The 17,556-nt window shown below is 48.6% G+C and overlaps 1 protein-coding gene and 1 long non-coding RNA gene across 4 annotated transcripts in view; one reads left to right on the top strand and one right to left on the bottom strand.

Annotated features, from left to right (window-relative positions):
• Hnrnpl (heterogeneous nuclear ribonucleoprotein L) overlaps positions 1–6,758 on the bottom strand; it is a 13,102-nt gene extending 6,344 nt beyond the window's left edge. For 2 of the 3 annotated variants that reach the window (XM_031385946.1, XM_031385947.1), the window contains exons 1-6: positions 4,348–4,605; positions 2,120–2,238; positions 1,409–1,646; positions 1,205–1,290; positions 450–546; positions 293–365 (exon numbers count right to left, since the gene is read on the bottom strand). In XM_031385946.1, the coding sequence (XP_031241806.1) occupies positions 293–365; positions 450–546; positions 1,205–1,290; positions 1,409–1,646; positions 2,120–2,238; positions 4,348–4,605 (871 nt within the window). Of the gene's footprint in view, positions 1–292; positions 366–449; positions 547–1,204; positions 1,291–1,408; positions 1,647–2,119; positions 2,239–4,347; positions 4,606–6,634 lie in introns of those variants that run through there. The other variant, XM_031385948.1, reaches the window with a different exon arrangement.
• On the top strand, positions 6,349–15,167 carry LOC116101931. Its single transcript, XR_004122949.1, has 2 exons — positions 6,349–6,962; positions 14,505–15,167. It is a non-coding gene; the product is annotated as an uncharacterized LOC116101931 (long non-coding RNA).
• The last annotated feature ends 2,389 nt before the right edge of the window (positions 15,168–17,556 follow it).

Raw genomic sequence — 17,556 nt, 5'->3', positions numbered from 1 at the left:
TTTGACAATGGAGATCGAGAGGGACTTTTTCTCATCTTCCAGGGAATGGAGATTCCATCCACCCTAACCAGGCTCTAGAACGAAGGCAGCAAAATCATTTGGAACTGCTATCCATCTTGCCAGCTTCCTCATCGATGCCCTGTTCCCACCCTGCCCAAGCCCCAGCCTCAGCCCTCCCATGTCCACAGGGAGCCCAATGGCATTACATAACCCTGAGCCTGGTCTATCAAGTGCACTAGTCGAGTGAAGAGGCGAGGCGGTGTATGTAGAACAAAGTAGCCATCAGGATTACCTTGTCCACTGAGGTTGGGGTTTGTGTAGTCCCAAGTATCTTGATCATTCTTGAATACATTTAAACGTGTAGGCTGCAAAGACAACACAAAGTCTGAAACTGGCCGTGCCTCATCTCACCAGGTACCCAGCACGAGGCAGTCATTTCCCAGACCTACCTTTGCATACTCAATCTTCAGAGTACAACAGCCAGAATAGATGTCAGCCCCATTGAGTGAGGCCTTGGCGCGCTGGGCACTTTGCACAGAATCAAACGTGAGAGGACTTAAGGAAGCAAACTGTGAAGTTTGGGAAAGGATTACTACTGCACTGCCCAAAAAAACGACCACACAGTACCAACGACAGCCTCAGGTAAAAGCTATGGACACACACCAGAGACTGCACCCAGGAAGCAGCCATTGGCTAGAGTTCACTATGATCTATGCCACCCCATCGTATCTGAAATCTATACCCTGCCTGCTTTTAAAAGTGGCTTCTTACTGCAATTTGGCCAAGGAGACACTAATAAGCCAGCTTTATCAAAACAAAACCCTTTCTCTCTTTCCAGTTATTCTGGCTTGTTCTGATTTCTGCTCCTTATCTAAGCTCCTCTGAAATAAAATGGACCCATCCACCTCTAAGAGGATGGTGGAGATAGCTGAGTGGGCACTTGCTTCATGCACTTGCACAGCTGCATGAAGCACTGGGCTCAATTCTCATGAGAGGTACACATACCACCTGAACAGAATAGCATCCCATTAGAACATACCCCGCTCAGCTGTTATATAAGCCTGAAAGCCTGGTCTTTTAAGATTTGCAGTGTGAGGCTCTCTGTTCAGTCTTGTGCATAACTGTCTCTACGAAGGCCTGTGACATAAATTCTCTCTGCTAAACTCCAGGAAACAAAGAACACCAGTTTCCCAGAAAAGGATATTCCACCATAGCCTGAACTCCATTCTTCCGGAAAATGACAATTCTCTGGACAGGGCCACAAGGATTACAGATAGTGTAAAGAACATCCTATAAAAGCAAAAACAGGTAAGATGAGGGGCCTTGGCTGGCTTGAGGATGGAATCAGAACGGGGGCGGGGCGGGGGGAGATCTCAGTGCAGCCTGTAGGAATGCCTTTAGCACACACCGTGGTTATGGAGTAGATGGGGTTCAGGATGGTGAACAGAAGCACACTGTTTACGCTCCGGGAGTCATCAGAGTCACCAGGGCGAGAGATCTTCTGGCTGGTAGAGTAATTGACAAAAGCAGGGTGACCAGCAATGTAGATCTGGTTGTCTGCAGCGTAGTTTACTGCATTACAAGCGCCCAGCACGTCTTCAAACTCTACCAGTGCCTGCCTCTTCTTTGGCATCACCACCACATAGCTGCAGAGAGAAGGTAGGCTTCAGTCCTCTTGGGGAAGGGAACCAGGCAACTTTGTGGACCGACTCTTATTCTTCTGACCCCTGACCCCCAACACTCCAGGCCACAGTTACCCTCCCGGCCCCCTCCTATGTCAGAAGAGATTGCAGGCTGAACAAATCACAACCTTGGTCAATCACTGCCCAGGCAACTTTGTGGGAGAAGGAACCTAGGGCAGTTTTATTACACTTATTCACAGCAAGCACCCGGTCTGGTCACACAGCCAGAAATCACTAAGAGAATAAAAGACTAGAACCTCAGGCGTGGGGTAGAAATGGGGCAATAAGTAACTAAAATGTGAAACACCACAAAAGTGAATTCTCTGAGAACCAGTCACAGGATACAGCCACAGACCCTGGAACCAGCACTGCTCAGAACCAGACAGCAGTGACACTCAGGGATGCTAAGAAGCTCTAACCCTGGCATCAAGAAGTACCTGATGGGTCCAAATTCTTGCAGGGCTTCCACAAGGTCAGCTTCCACCACCCCGTCAATCAGGCCCCTGATGTGAACAACTGGGGAGGCAGGGGTTTTGTGGGGGTCATCGTAGTTCTCCTGAAAAAGGAAGGCCACTCAGTGAGAAGAGGGACCCCAATACACTGCCATCCAATCACCAAATGCCTTAAGTGGGTGGCCATCTGCCACCCTTGAGGCTTAGTGATAAGCCTAGCTTCTAAGGAAGGCTAAATGTAGAAAGATCCAGAGTCTCACATCTGACACTCTTCTGGAATCCATCTCTGAATCAAAGTACAACAGGAAGAGTGGCTTGGAAAGGGACCACACCCACAGGAAGAGCTCCAACAACTGCCAGCTAGTTAAGACTTAACTTAAGAGAACACACTCTGCATTTGCTCTAGCTTCTTTGTGTTTTCTCTGCCTAGGCAAGCTGTGGTCATTTAATTAAGAATGACTGTAACAAGTCACCTTCAGGTCCAGTCAGGGCAAATGACCAAGTGTTTGTTAGAGACACACGGCTTCCAGGACAATATGCCCTTCTTGGCTTATACTGTTCTAGGTCAAGGTCTCCCACACTGAACTGCTATCCCAACCTGCACACTGAACTGCTATCCCAACCTGTAAGATCTACCACAGCTCCTCCTCCTCAGGGGCTGCATCTTTGCAGCCCACACACACACACACACACTCACTCACTCACTCACTCACTCACTCACTCACGCGTGAGCACCAGGGCTCCAGAGGGAACTTCCTCCTCCACCTCTCCTTGACTCCGGGCCCATGCTCCTCTCTGAAGATCACTGGACGGAAACCGATGAGTATTCGTGGGTTCTTAGTGAACCATACAAGGCACACCCTTCCTGGGCATTTCCAGTTGAGGTTTGTCTTCCACAGCCTTGATCTAATCCTAGTCCTGTTTGTCACTGGTGAGACTCAACCTAATTTACCCTGCTTTGTAAAGGGGGTCCATAAAACTCCCCATCTCAGAGGACCAACATCGCATGGGGATAAGGCACACCACACAGCCCATGAGATGTCGAGAGAGAACCACCTTTTGGAGTCTGTTCTCTCCTTCCACCCCATGGGCTCCAGTCGTTCTAGCTTGGCAGTTAACTTACCAGACCCAACTAAGATGTCTTCCAAATACTTAAAAAATGCCTACAGCACCGAGAAGCAGCCTGAACAAGAGGGCATTGTTTGTTTGGCTTTTTGAGGAGTCTCACTATGTAGCCTTGTCTGTCCTGGAATTAACTATGCATAATAGGCTGGCCTCAAACCCAAGAGGTTAAAAGGCCCGTGAACTGTGCCCACCGGGAGGACTTTCATAAAACTTTTTTTTTTTTTTTTTTTGGTTTTTCGAGACAGGGTTTCTCTGTGTAGACCTGGTTGGCCTCGAACTCAAAAATCCGCCTGCCTCTGCCTCCCAAGTGCTGGGATTAAAGGCGTGCGCCACCACCGCCCAGCCATAAAACTTTTAAAAGGAATGCAGACTGCATCCTAACCCAGAAACCACAATTGTGACCTTCAGAAGATTAACTAGGTGGAAAGCCACCGCGCATGGCCACAGGACCATCATATAGTTTATAAATGACCCAATCCTGGAGCCCTAAGCAAACCGGAGTGATAATTTTAAAGCTTGGCTCAATTCCCAAAGTTAAATCTGCCTTTTCACAAATGGTCTTCCATTTTACAATGCACCCAGCAAAAGAGGTTTAACAGTTTAGTCTGGGCATTATAAATCCATCAAGTGAACTTCTATATGGATGCGACCGTGATTAAGGTTACGACGGGGTCAGGCCACCGCCCACCCGCTTCCCGCTCACTAGCCTTGGTTGCAGAAACGCGCTTGCGCATAAGGACACAGAGGGGGGGAAAAAAAAAAAAGATAAAGGGGGAAAAAAAAGCGGCCCGGCCGCGTGCCTGGGCCCCCCACATGCCTGCCCGCGGCGCCTGCGCAGTGCGGCGCCCGCAGAGCCAGCCGCTGCCTCCGCCCCCTCAAGCCCCGCTTCAGATTGCGCGCACGCGCAAGCGCCTGTCCTCGCGCAAACCCCGCCGTTTGCCCAACGCCTGCCCCTCCCCCACCCACCAAAAAGCGCGAGGGCTGCAGCGCGTGCGCAGAGATCCCCCCGTAAAAATAAATAAATAAATAAATAGCTTTAAAGTACGAAATTTCCCCTTCCTTCCGGGAGTCTAAAGCCTCAGCCTCACCCCGCCGCCGCCGCCCGCCGCCCCGGATCCTCCGCCGCCGCCGCCTCCGTGCTGGTCGCCGGCGTTTTCAGTCTTCAGCCGTTTAGGGGCTCGGCCTCCCTCGTTGCCGCCGCCGTAATAGCGACCACCGCCACCTCCGCCGCCCGCCGCCGCCATCTTCACCATCGCTCCCGCCCGCCTCAGCTGCTCGTCCGGCTGCTGCCTCTGCTCGAGCCGCCGACGCCGCTTCTCCGCCCGGGGCAGCAGCCTCCGCGACATGGCGGCGCAGAACCCGCCTCCCCCCGCCTCTCATTGGGGGAGGGACACGCCCGTCACTCGCCGCCCCCACCCGATAGGGGGAGCCACTGGCCCTATCTTGGGGGGAGGGGAAGTTTCCTCACGGTTCATTTCTATTGGATAGAACTCATCCCGTTCTATTGGAAAGACCGCCCCTATTTGCTAATCGCACTCCTTATTGGTGAGCGCTTCCTGCCAGTCATTCCGTCAGGCCCCACCTTCTTAAAATAAACTCTGATTTAATAGGCCAGACTTTTGGGATCGCTCCGCCTTCCCACAGACGGCAAATGGAAGTGGGCCTCCGGAGCTCCGCCTCCTTCCCGCTCTCATTGGTTTCCTAGCTAATCGGTCACTCTGAAATCCTTACGTCTCCCAGTCACGACGACCATCTTCCCGCGCCACTCCGCTGGGATACAAGAAAGGCCTTCCCTTCTGTGTCCCTACAATGGTTCCCGCAGGTGCCCGTCTCCTACGTCAACACTCGATTGGTCAATGGAGAGTGGAAAGAATACCCTCTTTCCAGATGGTATAGGACGACCGATAGCTTCCGATTGGTGAAAAAGGAGAGCCCCTAGGCGCTCTCTGGCGCAATCTAGGAACCGGCCCCGTGAGGGCGCATCCGCTACTGTAGTTTGGGGTCCCCTCCGTAGAAGAGGTGACTCTGAAGGATGCAACTATTCGAGTACCCGGACGATCTTTCGCGCGCCTGTTGTTTGCAAGCTCCGGAAGTCTAGAGCAAGACAGCAATTTGCAGCAGCTATAGCCTATTAGAACGTCTACTTCACCTCTACCCTATCCTAAGCTGGAGGCTATTATTTTTAAGAGAACCTCCAAATCTGAGCACTTATAATAATAATAAAGCACTCATTGATTACTCTCTTACTGCGGACCCTGACATCTCACTTTAAATTCAATCATGGTGGTAGATCTCTATAGTTCAGCCCGGTTTGCACTCCGCAGCTGAGTACCCTGCGTCCTCGAGAGTGCTCTGTGGCTTAGACTTGCTCCTTGGAGACTGCCCTGAAGCGATTGTGTCCTCCCAGGGTCCTGGGAAGCTGAGAGCCGCAGCGCGGGCCACTGCCCTCCGGAAAGCGAGCGGACCGGGAACGTACTGGTCGAGGATCGGGATCCTGACCACGGTCCCGTCCAGAGGCTTTATAGGGACACTAGGGAGTCCAATAGATTCTGGGACGTAGCTCAGCAATGGAGCGTTTGCCTAGCACAGACAAGGCGCACATCTACACCCGCCACACAGACGCGCGCGCGCGCGCGCACACACACATACACACACGTCTTGACACCGTGTAAGAGTCACAGGCCGCCCCAAAACGTGCTGTGGCACCTTTCCACCAGGTCCTCCCCTAAGCGGATATCCGCTTGAGACTTAAGTTTAAAATGTGAGTAAAGGCTCAGAGACGGAACCCCGTGTGTCGGGATAAGTTTTGAGCGTGGCGTGGCGGTTGCAAGCCTGTAATTCCAGCGCTCTGGGGTCAGGCAGGATTGCCTTGAGTTCGGGGCTACCCTGGACTACAAGGGGATTCTCCTAATTAAAAAAGTTTGGGAGCGGTGGAGGCTGATGAGGATACAAATGGACCTCCACCCATTTCTCTGGACACGGACACTCCAAAGAAGGCACCTCCCAACAGGGGGGTAACGCCGCCTAGGCACAGCAGGTGACGCACGGGGGTTGGGGGGGAGGCGGGCCGCTCCCGCAGAAGGGCGGGGTCCCGCGTCGACGTCACAGGCGGTAGTGGGGGAGGGGAGCGGGAGGTCTCCTATCCTCCCCCAAGCCGGGCCCCGACGCCCCTCACTCGGGCGTGCAGTCCGCGATAGGCCAGACCCTGTACGGTGCAAGCGGCTCGCAGACTGCGCACGCCCGGGGCTGCTACTAGAGCCGGTGCCCGCTGCTCCCGCTGCCTGTCCCCCGCCCTCCCGCCGGCGCAGCGACGTGCGTCCCGCTGGTCCCCCCACCCCCCACGTCTCTCCCCGACCCCTTGGCCCTGTCCCCTACCAGCTCGGCGGCGAGCTTGGCCGGCCGTCCGGGATCCAAAAGAGCAGACACTGGGAAGTTTTGGGGGAGGGAGGGGCGGACCTTAAAGGGACCACGACCTCTTTTCACTGGGGGAAAGAGGGGGACTGAGGGAGACACCGAGTCTGGAACGGAATGGGAAGAACGTTGAGCGGCTGTGGTGTTCGAGCTCCGCGTTCTTGCTCACCTTCCGTCCCACTTTCCACCCTAGCCAGGAAAAGTCCTCCAGTTGCTTGCGGTTTACGTGGCAGTTTTCTCCATTTGCCGAGTGTTTGGGAGATAGGTGTAAACGTGTTTGTTGTACAAATAGGTAAGCAGGCTCAGAGGACCTAAGATGCCACAACTGCTAAGTGTCTGACATGGAAGCTGCTGCAGGGTGTTTGTGTGCCTATCAGCGAGCACTAGAGAACCGTGGGGCACACCGCTTGTGCCCCACGCCCAGGTTCAGCTATGTAGCTGAGGCAGGGAGTTTTGAGCGTAAGGGCAGCTTGGAGCAACGTATCTAGACCACACGCAGGTCATCTGACTCTCACAGCTCCTGTACACCCACACCTACCCAAAATCTGCTGATTCTCTGCCTGCTGAGGTCAGAAGAAAGTCCGATCGCCAGGTACTGGAGTTCCCCGCCGGCTGTGAGCTGACATGTGGGTGCTGGGAATTGAACACCACCACCACCACCACCACCACCCCCGCCCTCTACAGAAGCAACAAGTGCTTTTAACAACCTGTCTGGTTGTTGGTTCTGTCTTTGCTCCTTTTCATCCAACTGCCTTTGACTCCAACTGCACCTTTTAGCCATTTTAGTCCTTAAACCTACTCACAATTTTAATTATGTATACTCCCTGAGAGAAACCGGGTGTGGGCAACAACTGCCCTGTCACAGAAACTCCCTGTTTTTATGAAAATAATGAAAGCAGGCCAGGAAACTGGAGGGCCATGGATTCCCCTAAAATGCTGGGACCACACTGGGACAGGAAGAGTTATGAAATGAGCCTTCTTGCTGGTGGCCTGCTAAACTGGCTAATCCTCCCTAGTGGCACAAGGACAAAGCCAGCTCAGCTAATGGAGCCATTGCTTGATGTACTCTAACCTTTAAACCCTGCCTCCTAGCCAGAAGTTCAGGGCTGCCACCACCACACCTCACTTCTCAGTCCTTGGAGTAATCTCAGTTCTGGGAGAACTGAGTACAAGGTCGTCCTCCATTCCTAATGAATTGGGGACCAGCCTGAGGTACATGTTTCTTCTCAAGAAATTAAGAAAGAGAGAGGGGGGGGAGAGAGATCAAAGTAATACATACAGAGAGAGATGGATATAATTCAATTTATTAAATATAATTAATATTTAATTCTAAAAATGTAAATATATTTTAATTTTTACTATTTGGTATGTAATGGATGTTTGGCTTGCATGAATGTCTGTGCATGGTATGTATGCCGGGTGCTCAAGTAGGCCAGAAGAGTGTATAGAATCCCCTGGAACTGGTGGAACTGGAGTCACTGTGTAGGTATTGGGAGTTGAACACACATCTCCTGGGAAAGCAGCCAGTGGATGATCTGAGCAGCTAAGCTATCTCTCTTCAGTCTGTAAATACTGATTTGTTCACTGTAGTGCTGTGTATGGAACTCACTGTCCTTACATGGTATGCCGGAGCTCTGCCCCTGAGCTGGGCTCCCCAGCCTCTTGCTGGAGAATTCTAGGAAGCTGTCCACTGCTGAGCTATAGCCTTGGCCCAGGAAGAGTTTTTTTTTTTTTAATATTTTTTATTTTTATTTTATGTGTATGAGTACACTGTAGCTGTACAGATGACCGTGAGCCATCATGTGTGTGGCTGCTGGGAATTGAACTCAGGATTTCTGCCGGCCTGCTCTCACTGACACCCCCACCCCTACCCCCACTCCCACCCCGCTCCGGATACACTGTAGCTGTCTTCAGACGCACCAGAAGAGGGCGTCTGATCTCATTATTGGTGGTTGTGAGCCACCTTGTGGTTGCTGGGATCCAAACTCAGGACCTTTGGAAGAGCAGTGAGTGCTCTTACCCGCTGAGCCATCTCACCAGCCCTTTCTTTTCTTCCTTCCTTCCTTTCTTTCTTTCTCTCTCTCTTCTTTCTTTTTTGTTTGTTTGCTTGGTTGGTTTTTTCGAGACAGGGTTTTTCTGTATTGCCCTGGCTGTCCTAGAACTCACTCTGTAGACCAGGCTGGCCTCAAACTCAGAAATCCACCTGCCTCTGCCTCCCAAGTGCTGGGATTAAAGTTGTGCACCACCACTGCCTGGCTAGACAGGCTGATCTTGAACTCACAGATATTCTTCTCCCTCTTCCTCCTGAATGCTGGGATGAAAGCCATGGGCCACAGTGCTCAGATTCCCTGTTGTTGTTTTTTTAAAATATGAGTACACTGTAGTTGTCAGACACACCATAGGAGGGCATCAGGTCCCATTACAGATGGTTGTGAGCCACCTTGTGGTTGCTGGGAATTGAACTTAGGATCTCTGGAAGAGCAGTCAGTGTTGAGCCATCTCTCCAGCCCTTGATTTTTTTTTTTTTTTAATTTATATTTGTATGGGTTTTTTGCCTGCATGTCTGCACCGCATTGTATGGTGCCCACAGAGGCCAAAGGAGGTCATTAGAGAGACTTTCTGGAATGGAGTTACAAGTGGTTGTGGGCTGTTATGGTGATATCAAAACCATGTCCTCTGAGAGAGCAGCCAGTGCTCTTTTTGTTTGTTTTGTCTGAGACGGGGTCTCACTCTGTAGACCAAGCTAGCCTGAAACTCAATGGACATCTGCCTGCCTCTGTCTCCCGAGTGCTTGGATTAGAGGCATGATGAGTCACTAGGCCCAGCCTGTAGCCAGTGCGCTTAACATCAAAAGTCACCCCTCCAGCTACCTCCTTTTGTGAATCAGGGTCTCATGTAAGTTAAGGCTGACCTGAAACTCTATCCCTGGACTAGGGTGGCCTCAACTCAGAGATCCACTTGCCTCTGCCTCCCATGTAGATTAAGGCTATCATAAATCTTATTTCCACAATGCCTTTGGGTAAAGCCTGCTGTAGCCTGCTTTAGTCTGCTGTAGGCCAGGGCTTCTTGTGCTTCCTTTTTACCCCCAAAATTTTCCTTCTTAATTTTATATTTTATGCGGGGTGTATGTACCCGCATGGTTTATGTACAGCACCTTTATGCAGCTGCCCTGAGTCCAGAAGAAGGTGTTGAATACCCTGGAACTAGAGTTACAGGTGCTTGGGACAAGGTTTTGCTATAGAGCCCTGGCTGTGCCTGATGTCATGGCGATCCTCCTGACCCTGCCTCTTGATACAGGCACTAGCCACCATGCCCAGCTTCTCTAGGAGGTGATATCTATCTCCAAGGAAACAGGTATACAAAGTATGTGTCCATAGCAAGTGTGTTGGTGCACACCTTTAAGCCCAGCACTCAGGAGGCAGAGGCAGGTTGATGTCTATTCAAGGTCCTGGTCTGTATAGTGAATTCCAAGTCAGCCTGGGCTATGGAGAGAGATCCTGTCTCAGAAAACCAAAAGGGCTGGGGGGGGCGTTGGGGGACAGTTGTAATCACTGCATGTTCAGAAAGTTTAATTTTGCCCATTTCCCCACATTTGGGATTAAAGCCCGGAGTTAATGTAGCTTGGCTCTATAAGAGCCATGCCCTTCCACACACAGCTAACAAGAAGCTGTTACTGTTCCTCTGTCACTTACTGTGATGGTTAACATAATCAACTTGACTGGATCTACAATCTCTGGGAAACAAACTTCCAGTTTGCCTTGAGAGATTATATTATTCCCAATGATAGGAGGAGAAAGGCCACTACCGACTCAAATCATCATGGCCAAACAAATTAAAGCAAGCAATTAACACAAGGTTTTTTTTATTCCTGTACTTGGGCTGCTTCCCCATGTCAGGTTTTAAGAGGTCAGCATTGGATATGAGGAGAGTCAGGTCTTTACTCGGGTAGGGATTTCCAATTGGGAGGGATCTGTGGATCTGTCGGGCAAAATAGGAGCAGAGCATTGTAACAAGTTAGGTCTAAAGACCTGAAACAAAGACATGGTTGCAAAATGGACATGACAGGTAGTTATAGCAACAGGTACTCATAACAAAGTATCATGGTAGTCTATAACCTTTTGAAATAAAGGTAGGTTTGTAAGATTGTTATAAGCAGCTTTTGAAACAAAGACATAGTTGCCATTCTTGGACCCGGCAGTACAGAAACATTTGTAGTTAAGGTTAACAGGAATTACCTAGTTTGTCTTTACTATGATGGCTTTTAAGCCTAAAATGGAAACAGGCTGGTTCTTCAGCTACCTAGATCAGGCTAGCCTCTGCCTGGAAGCCTTTGCCTAATTTCCAAATTAGGTTGAAATGTGAAGATACACATTGATTTTTGGTGGCACCGTTCTGTGGATGGGGACTCAGACTTCATAATAAGGAGAAAACTACTGAATACAAGCACTCAAGGCTCTCTGTTTCCTGCCTGGCTGTTCAGTGGAAGTTTACCAGTCAGCTCCTACTCCTGCGGCCATCCTTTGCCCCGGCCCCAGTTAAATGATCCCCTCAAACTGGCAGCCAGAAGGAACTCTTCTTCCTTTCAGGTGTTTGGTCACAGCAATGAGAAAAGTAGCTAACATGTCCAATATTTATTTCCTTCTGTGTGGAGCCATGCAGTTAATTTCTGACCCTTGTCTAGAACCTGGGCTCTTTAGGGTTTGGGTAAGCAAAGTCATGCATTTTTATAAGGACATTGCACTCTACAATGGATGGCACATAACCTCATGGCCCCCTAAGGTTATATTGTCTTGTTGAATCAGAAAAGAGAGATGTGTTCGGAAAACATTGTAGAAGTTTGGTCATTCTTTCTCCTACTCCGTGCTCCCAGAAATAAGACTCAGACTCAAGCCAGGCAGTGGTGGGGCACGCCCTTAATCCCAGCACTTGGGAGGCAGAAGCAGTGGATTTCTGAGTTCGAGGCCAGCCTGGTCTACAGAGTGAGCTCCAGGACAGCCAGGGCTACACAGAGAAGCCCTATCTCGAAAAACCAAAAAAAAAAAAAAAAAAAAGTCTCAGACTCAAAATATATTTACAAATACCCTGTCCATATAGCTAGGTTCTTCTCTGACTAGGTCACAATTTATTATAACCCATTTATTTTGATCTATATTCTGCCACGTGGCTGGTTACCTGTGCTCAGGTACCAAGTGTCCTTTTCATCACATCTTCCCTGGGGTGAATCTACCACCTGGCTCTATCCCAGAATCCTTTTTCCTCCCAGAAGTCCCACCTCCTATTTCCTGCCTAAGCCATAGGCCATCAGATTTATTATTGACAGGTGCCACATCCATATATAAACTATTCTCTCTACAACACATCTGACCAGCATAAGAACATACCCGAAAGTCACTTTCACTGACTAAATCTTGAACAACCTGGGGAATAAAACTAAATCACAAGGAAGAGATGGCTGTGGTGGTGTACACCTGTAATTCCCACACTGGAAAGACCGAGGCAGGAGAATCATGAGTCCCAGGTCATCCTGGGCTACTTAGTGAGACCTGGTCTTAAAAAAAAAAAGTAAAGGCTGGGAAGATTGGCTGCTCTTGCAGAGAACCTGGGTTCAATTCCTAGGACTCACAGCCATCTGTAACTCCAGTCTCAAGGGATCCAACACTCTTTTTCTGGCCTCTGTTGGGCATCAAGCTCACAAATGCTACTCTGGCATACATGTAGGCAAAGCACCCATCCATATATTAAATATACATAATATGTATGTATATGAGTGTGTGCATTGTGTGGGAGGCATAGAGGTCCTTGTGCTCACAGAAAAACACCAAGTTAACCAGGAAAGCTAAACACACATTATCTCTTCAAAGACAGAGATATATAATCTGTTTTCAGCTCAGAAAGCTGGGAATGGAGAATAACCTGGTGACTTTTGTGCTCTCTGTGTGGCCGAGACCACACCAGTTCCTCCCCAAGACCCTTATCATGAGCTTGTGGATCTGTAGAACCCATTTTTATAGAAGGTATCGCAGGTAATCTATTTATAGATTCTCATTGCTATGGAAGATGTCACATGTACTTTTACAAAGAGTTTTTTAAAAGTTGCATCTTAAACTTTACTGTGCACATGGAACTGGGTTAATTATTACCAAGAAATTTCTCATCAAAATGATGCTGTGCTTAAATATGTCTAAAATAAATTGCTTGGGCCTTGACTCTCAAAAGTTTGAACCAATACTGCCTACTTACTTAGCTGTGTTGAAATGACCTACCTTCTTGCCCCCCTTGCATTGTTAGTCTGCTGGCTATGATGGTCGCATATGTACACACACACACACACACACACACACACACACACACACACCGTATCTCCCACCATCAAGCAAGAAATCTGTCTCAGACACCAACTAGTACTCTTTTAACTGGATTCAGTTCCAACACTATTCTGATACTGTCGACTTGGGTATAGTTTCAGGACACATAGATTAATCCCAAGACTGCTTCCCCATTTACATGACAGTCAGTGAGTGACAAGTCACACAAATGCTTCTGTGTTTCTGGTGGACTGCCCCTGTTATGTTTCAATCTGCATTGCCCCTTGTTGGTTCCTGTCATGGAGCCCTCGTTTCCTGGCTGGTGGATGCCACTTGGGGATGCTTTGGAAGCTGAGGCCTACTCGAGGGAAGGGGTCATTAGGTCATTGGGGGCAGGGCAGTTAGACTTTGTTGTTGATTCCTGTCTTGCTTACTGGTCCATGATGCTGACAGCCTCTGCTACCCACTTGCACCTCCATGAACCGAGTGCCTCCTCTTTACCTTCTGGCCACGATGGAGTGGACCACTCTGAAATGCTGAGCCCAAATCAGTCTTTCTTTCTTTAAACTGTAACTATCGGATATTTTGGCTACAGTGATACAAAAATAGGAGTACAGTGTAGAAACCATGGGTCCCATCTGTTCTCTTTTCCTTTCTGTTGCTACCATAAAACACTGTGATAAAGCAACTCAGTAGAAAGAAAGGGTTCATTTCACTTTCAGGAGCATAGTCCATCACGAGGGAGGGTGGGGCAGGAACTCAAGCAGAAATGGTGAAAGAGTAATGCTAGCTGGCATGTTTAGGCTCGTGCTGGGGTAGTTCCCTTATAAGGTCCTGGACCACCTGCCTAAGGAATGTTGTCCACTACTCTCCACCCTCTACCCCCGCCCCACAGACAGGCCCACAGGCCGATCTGATCTGGGCAGTTTCTCAGTTGCAACTTCCTTCTTGGGTGACTCTGGGCTGTGTCAAATTGACAGTTAAAGCAATCCAGTATACCCCTACCGCCTTCCATGGTTGGTAAATTTACTAGGTAATGGATGGGGCTCAAGACAAGGCATGCAGAAGGAATGCTGTAGCTTCTACACTCTGTAGTATATTTGGCTGTTTAGGGTGTGTGTGTGTTTCTCTAATAACTCAATCTAGTACAAGGTAAGTACTTGCTAGGCCAGTAGACTACTGCTGAGCCACCTCCCACAGGAAGCTCTCTCCCAGCCCAGTCCTTTCTGAGGTTTTATAAAGCTTGCCCAGGCAGGATTGCTAACAGACTGCATGGGGAGACCCAGAAAACCCTGTTGGTTCAGATTCTTCCGGCCTCCCTTGGAGCATTCCTTCCCCTGGGGCAAAAGGTAGGAAGTGTGCACAGAGTCTTGTTCAGTTCCCTTGAATTTACTCCAAACATTTGGGGGAATAAGAAAAAGAAATTCTTTAATAGTGCAAAAGCAGCCACAAATGGACCTTTGTAACAAATTACATCAGATTCAGTCTTCAGCATGTTCCAAACACTGACATCTGTACTTCTCTTTAAGGTCCTGGCCCCAAGTTACACTCAGCAACTAAATGGAGACAAGAACCTGCAAGTCTGGCCATCTTAGACAATTGGGAGATTTACACTGGCAACATCATTGTCACAGTTACTTTGGAAGTATACCAGTATTGTTCAAGTTGAGTTTTCTCTTCCTGACAACAGAACCAGGACCTAATGGCGGACTAGAACTTAATGGTGCCAACTAGCCAGTGTCATCCCCTCTGAACAAGCCAGGTAGAGGGATGTTCTTTGAGATGAGGATGAAGCCTAATTGGTGCCAATCTTAGAGAACAAATCTTAACAGAAATATATTCCGAGCAAGCCCAAACTGCAATTACATTCAGAGTGGAAAATTTTCCCTACAGTTCCTAACAAGCCTGGGTAGTTCGCTACTTATCTCTAAGTCATTTAGGGGCAGCACTGATTTAGCTAAACCCTGCCTTGTGCAGTGCAGTATTTCCTAAGCATGTTGATTGGTGAATCCTTCAAAAAACATCAGTGCTTTACTCTGTTTCTCCCGTGGTGTTGTGACTTACTACCCCAGGAAGTAGGTCAGGGTCATGATTCAGGAACTGTGGATAAAAAACCCCCACAATTATGCAATAAAAGTTAAAAAAAAAAAAAAAAACCTCATCATAATGCAATAAAAGTTTAAAAAAACCCACAATTTTCTTGTTTTTTTTTTTTTTTTTTGTTTGTTTGTTTAACTGAATCAGGGTTTTACTATGTAGCCCCAAAAGGGCTTCTTGCATCAGCATCTTTAGGTCTGGGATTGTACCACCATGTCTGTTTATATTGTGGTGTCTATCTCTCTCTCTGGTATATGTGTATGTGCACATGGATATGCTGGGCAGGTTGACACTAGTATATTCTTTTGTTGTTGTTTTTCAAGACAGAGTTTCTCTGTGTAGCCCTGGCTATCCTGGAACTCACTCTGTAGACCAGGCTGGCCTTGAACTCAGAAATCCACCTGCCTCTGTCTCCCAAGTGCTGGGATTAAAGGAGTGCACCACCACTGCCCGGCTTGACACTGGTATATTCTTCAGTACTTTCTCTACTTTTTTTTTTTAAAGATTTATTTTTTATTATATATAAGTACACTGTAGCTGTCTTCAGACACACCAGAAGAGGAAGTCAGATCTCATTACAGATGGTTGTGAGCCACCATGTGGTTGCTGGGATTTGAACTTAGGACCTTTGGAAAGGCAGTCAGTGCTCTTAACTGCTGATCCATCTTGCCAGCCTTCCCCACCCCCCCCCCTTTTTTTTGAGACAGGGTTTCTGTGCATCCCTGGCTCCCAGGCTGTCCTGAAACTCACCTTGTATGTAGACCAGGCTGGCCTCAAATTCACAGAGATCACCTGACTCTGCCTCCCATGTGCTGGCTAGGATTAAAGGGATGATCCACCAGCTCTTGGAAACATTTCATTTATATTTATGTGTGTTTATGTTCACACATCTGATGGCACGGGTATGAAGGTCAGAGGACCAGGAATTGATTCTGTCCTCTTCAAACCAAATTGTCCGTCTACCTTGGCAGCAGAACCCTTTTCTTTTTTCTTTTTTTGGCCAACATTACATTTAATCATTTTATGTGAGTGTTTTGCTTGCACCTGTGTGCCTGGTGCCCATGGAAGTCAGAAGAGGGTGTTGGATCCCCTGGAACTGGACTTATAGAAGGTTGTGAGCTGCCATGTGGGTGCTGGGAATAGAACCTGGGTCCTCTGCAAGAGCAACAGAATTCTCTTAACTACTGCCCCATCTCTCCAGCTCCACTTTTTTTTTTTTTAAAGATTTATTTATTATATCTTTAAGTACACTGCAGCTGTCTTCAGACACACCAGAAGAGGGCATCAGATCTCATTTCGGATGGTTGTGAGGCCACCATGTGGTTGCTGGGAATTGAACTCAGGGCCTCTGGAAGAGCAGTCAGTGCTCTTAACCGCTGAGCCATCTCTCCAGCCCCCCCCCTCTTTTTTTTTTGAGACAGTCTCTTGCTGAGCCTAGAGCTTGCTGCTTTGGCAAGACTGGCAGGCCAGTGAGCCAGTTATAGGTACCTGCTTCCATACCAAGGCCCTGACCTCAGGTCCTCATGCTTGTACAGTAGGCACTTAGTGCACTGGGCCATCTCTCACTCAAGTCTACTTTGGTTTTGAACATAGGGTCTTATTACATAGCGCAGACTGGCTTAGAACTAGAAGGAATCCTCCTGCCTCTGCTTTCTAAAAGCTTTGGTGCATGACAGGCATGCATGTTTAGAAGTTTTAATTTTTGATGTGATGGTGGTCTGAATAAGAAATGTCCCCACAGGCTCAGGTATTTGGACAGCTGGCCCCTGGTTGGTGGCACTGTTTGGGGAGGTAGAGAGAGCCTTTACTTTACTTTAGGAGGCAGAGCCTTACTGGAAGAAGTATGCCACTGGGGAAAGGATTCGTGGCTTCTCAACCTGACCCCTTCCTCCATTTCTCTGTGCTTTCTATGAATGGCTGAAGATGTGTCTCTCAGCTTCCTGCTCTTCCTGCCATGCCTCCCCCACAACTGTGGAGTCTTCTAGAACCTTAAACCAAATAAGTCCTTCCCTCCTTCAGGTTGCTTTTGGTCACTGTGTCATGACAAGCCATGCACACAGATGTGGCCCGTCTTCTTTGGCTGTCTCTTCTGCTATGTGTTGTGCATCGTTGTCCTATCCATCTGCATGAAGATTTCCTCATTTTTCTATAAAAAGGAAGAGGTATGGCTGGGGGCCTGGGAAGGGTAGCATGTGTTTTTAATACCAACACTTGGGAGGCAAAGGTAGCCAGATCCCTGAGTTCGAAGCCAGCCTGATCTAAGAGTGGATTCCAGGACAGCCAGGGCTTCACCCAGTCTCAAAAAAAAAAAAAAAAAAAAAAAAGTACATTTTTTTCCCACTCCCACACAATTCACACACTTCAGACACCAGATGTGTGTGGAGGTTTCCCATGCATCAAGAAATTCCATGGCCAATAAAGATGGGTATCCTATAATTTAAGCCAGTCCCGACACTATCTGGAGTTAGCCTCAGATCCCACAGA

The sequence above is a fragment of the Mastomys coucha genome, unplaced genomic scaffold, assembly GCF_008632895.1.
Source record: "Mastomys coucha isolate ucsf_1 unplaced genomic scaffold, UCSF_Mcou_1 pScaffold21, whole genome shotgun sequence".
Taxonomy (NCBI): domain Eukaryota; kingdom Metazoa; phylum Chordata; class Mammalia; order Rodentia; family Muridae; genus Mastomys; species Mastomys coucha.
Note: the sequence above shows the minus strand (reverse complement) of the source record. Positions and strands in the feature narration are given on the sequence as shown.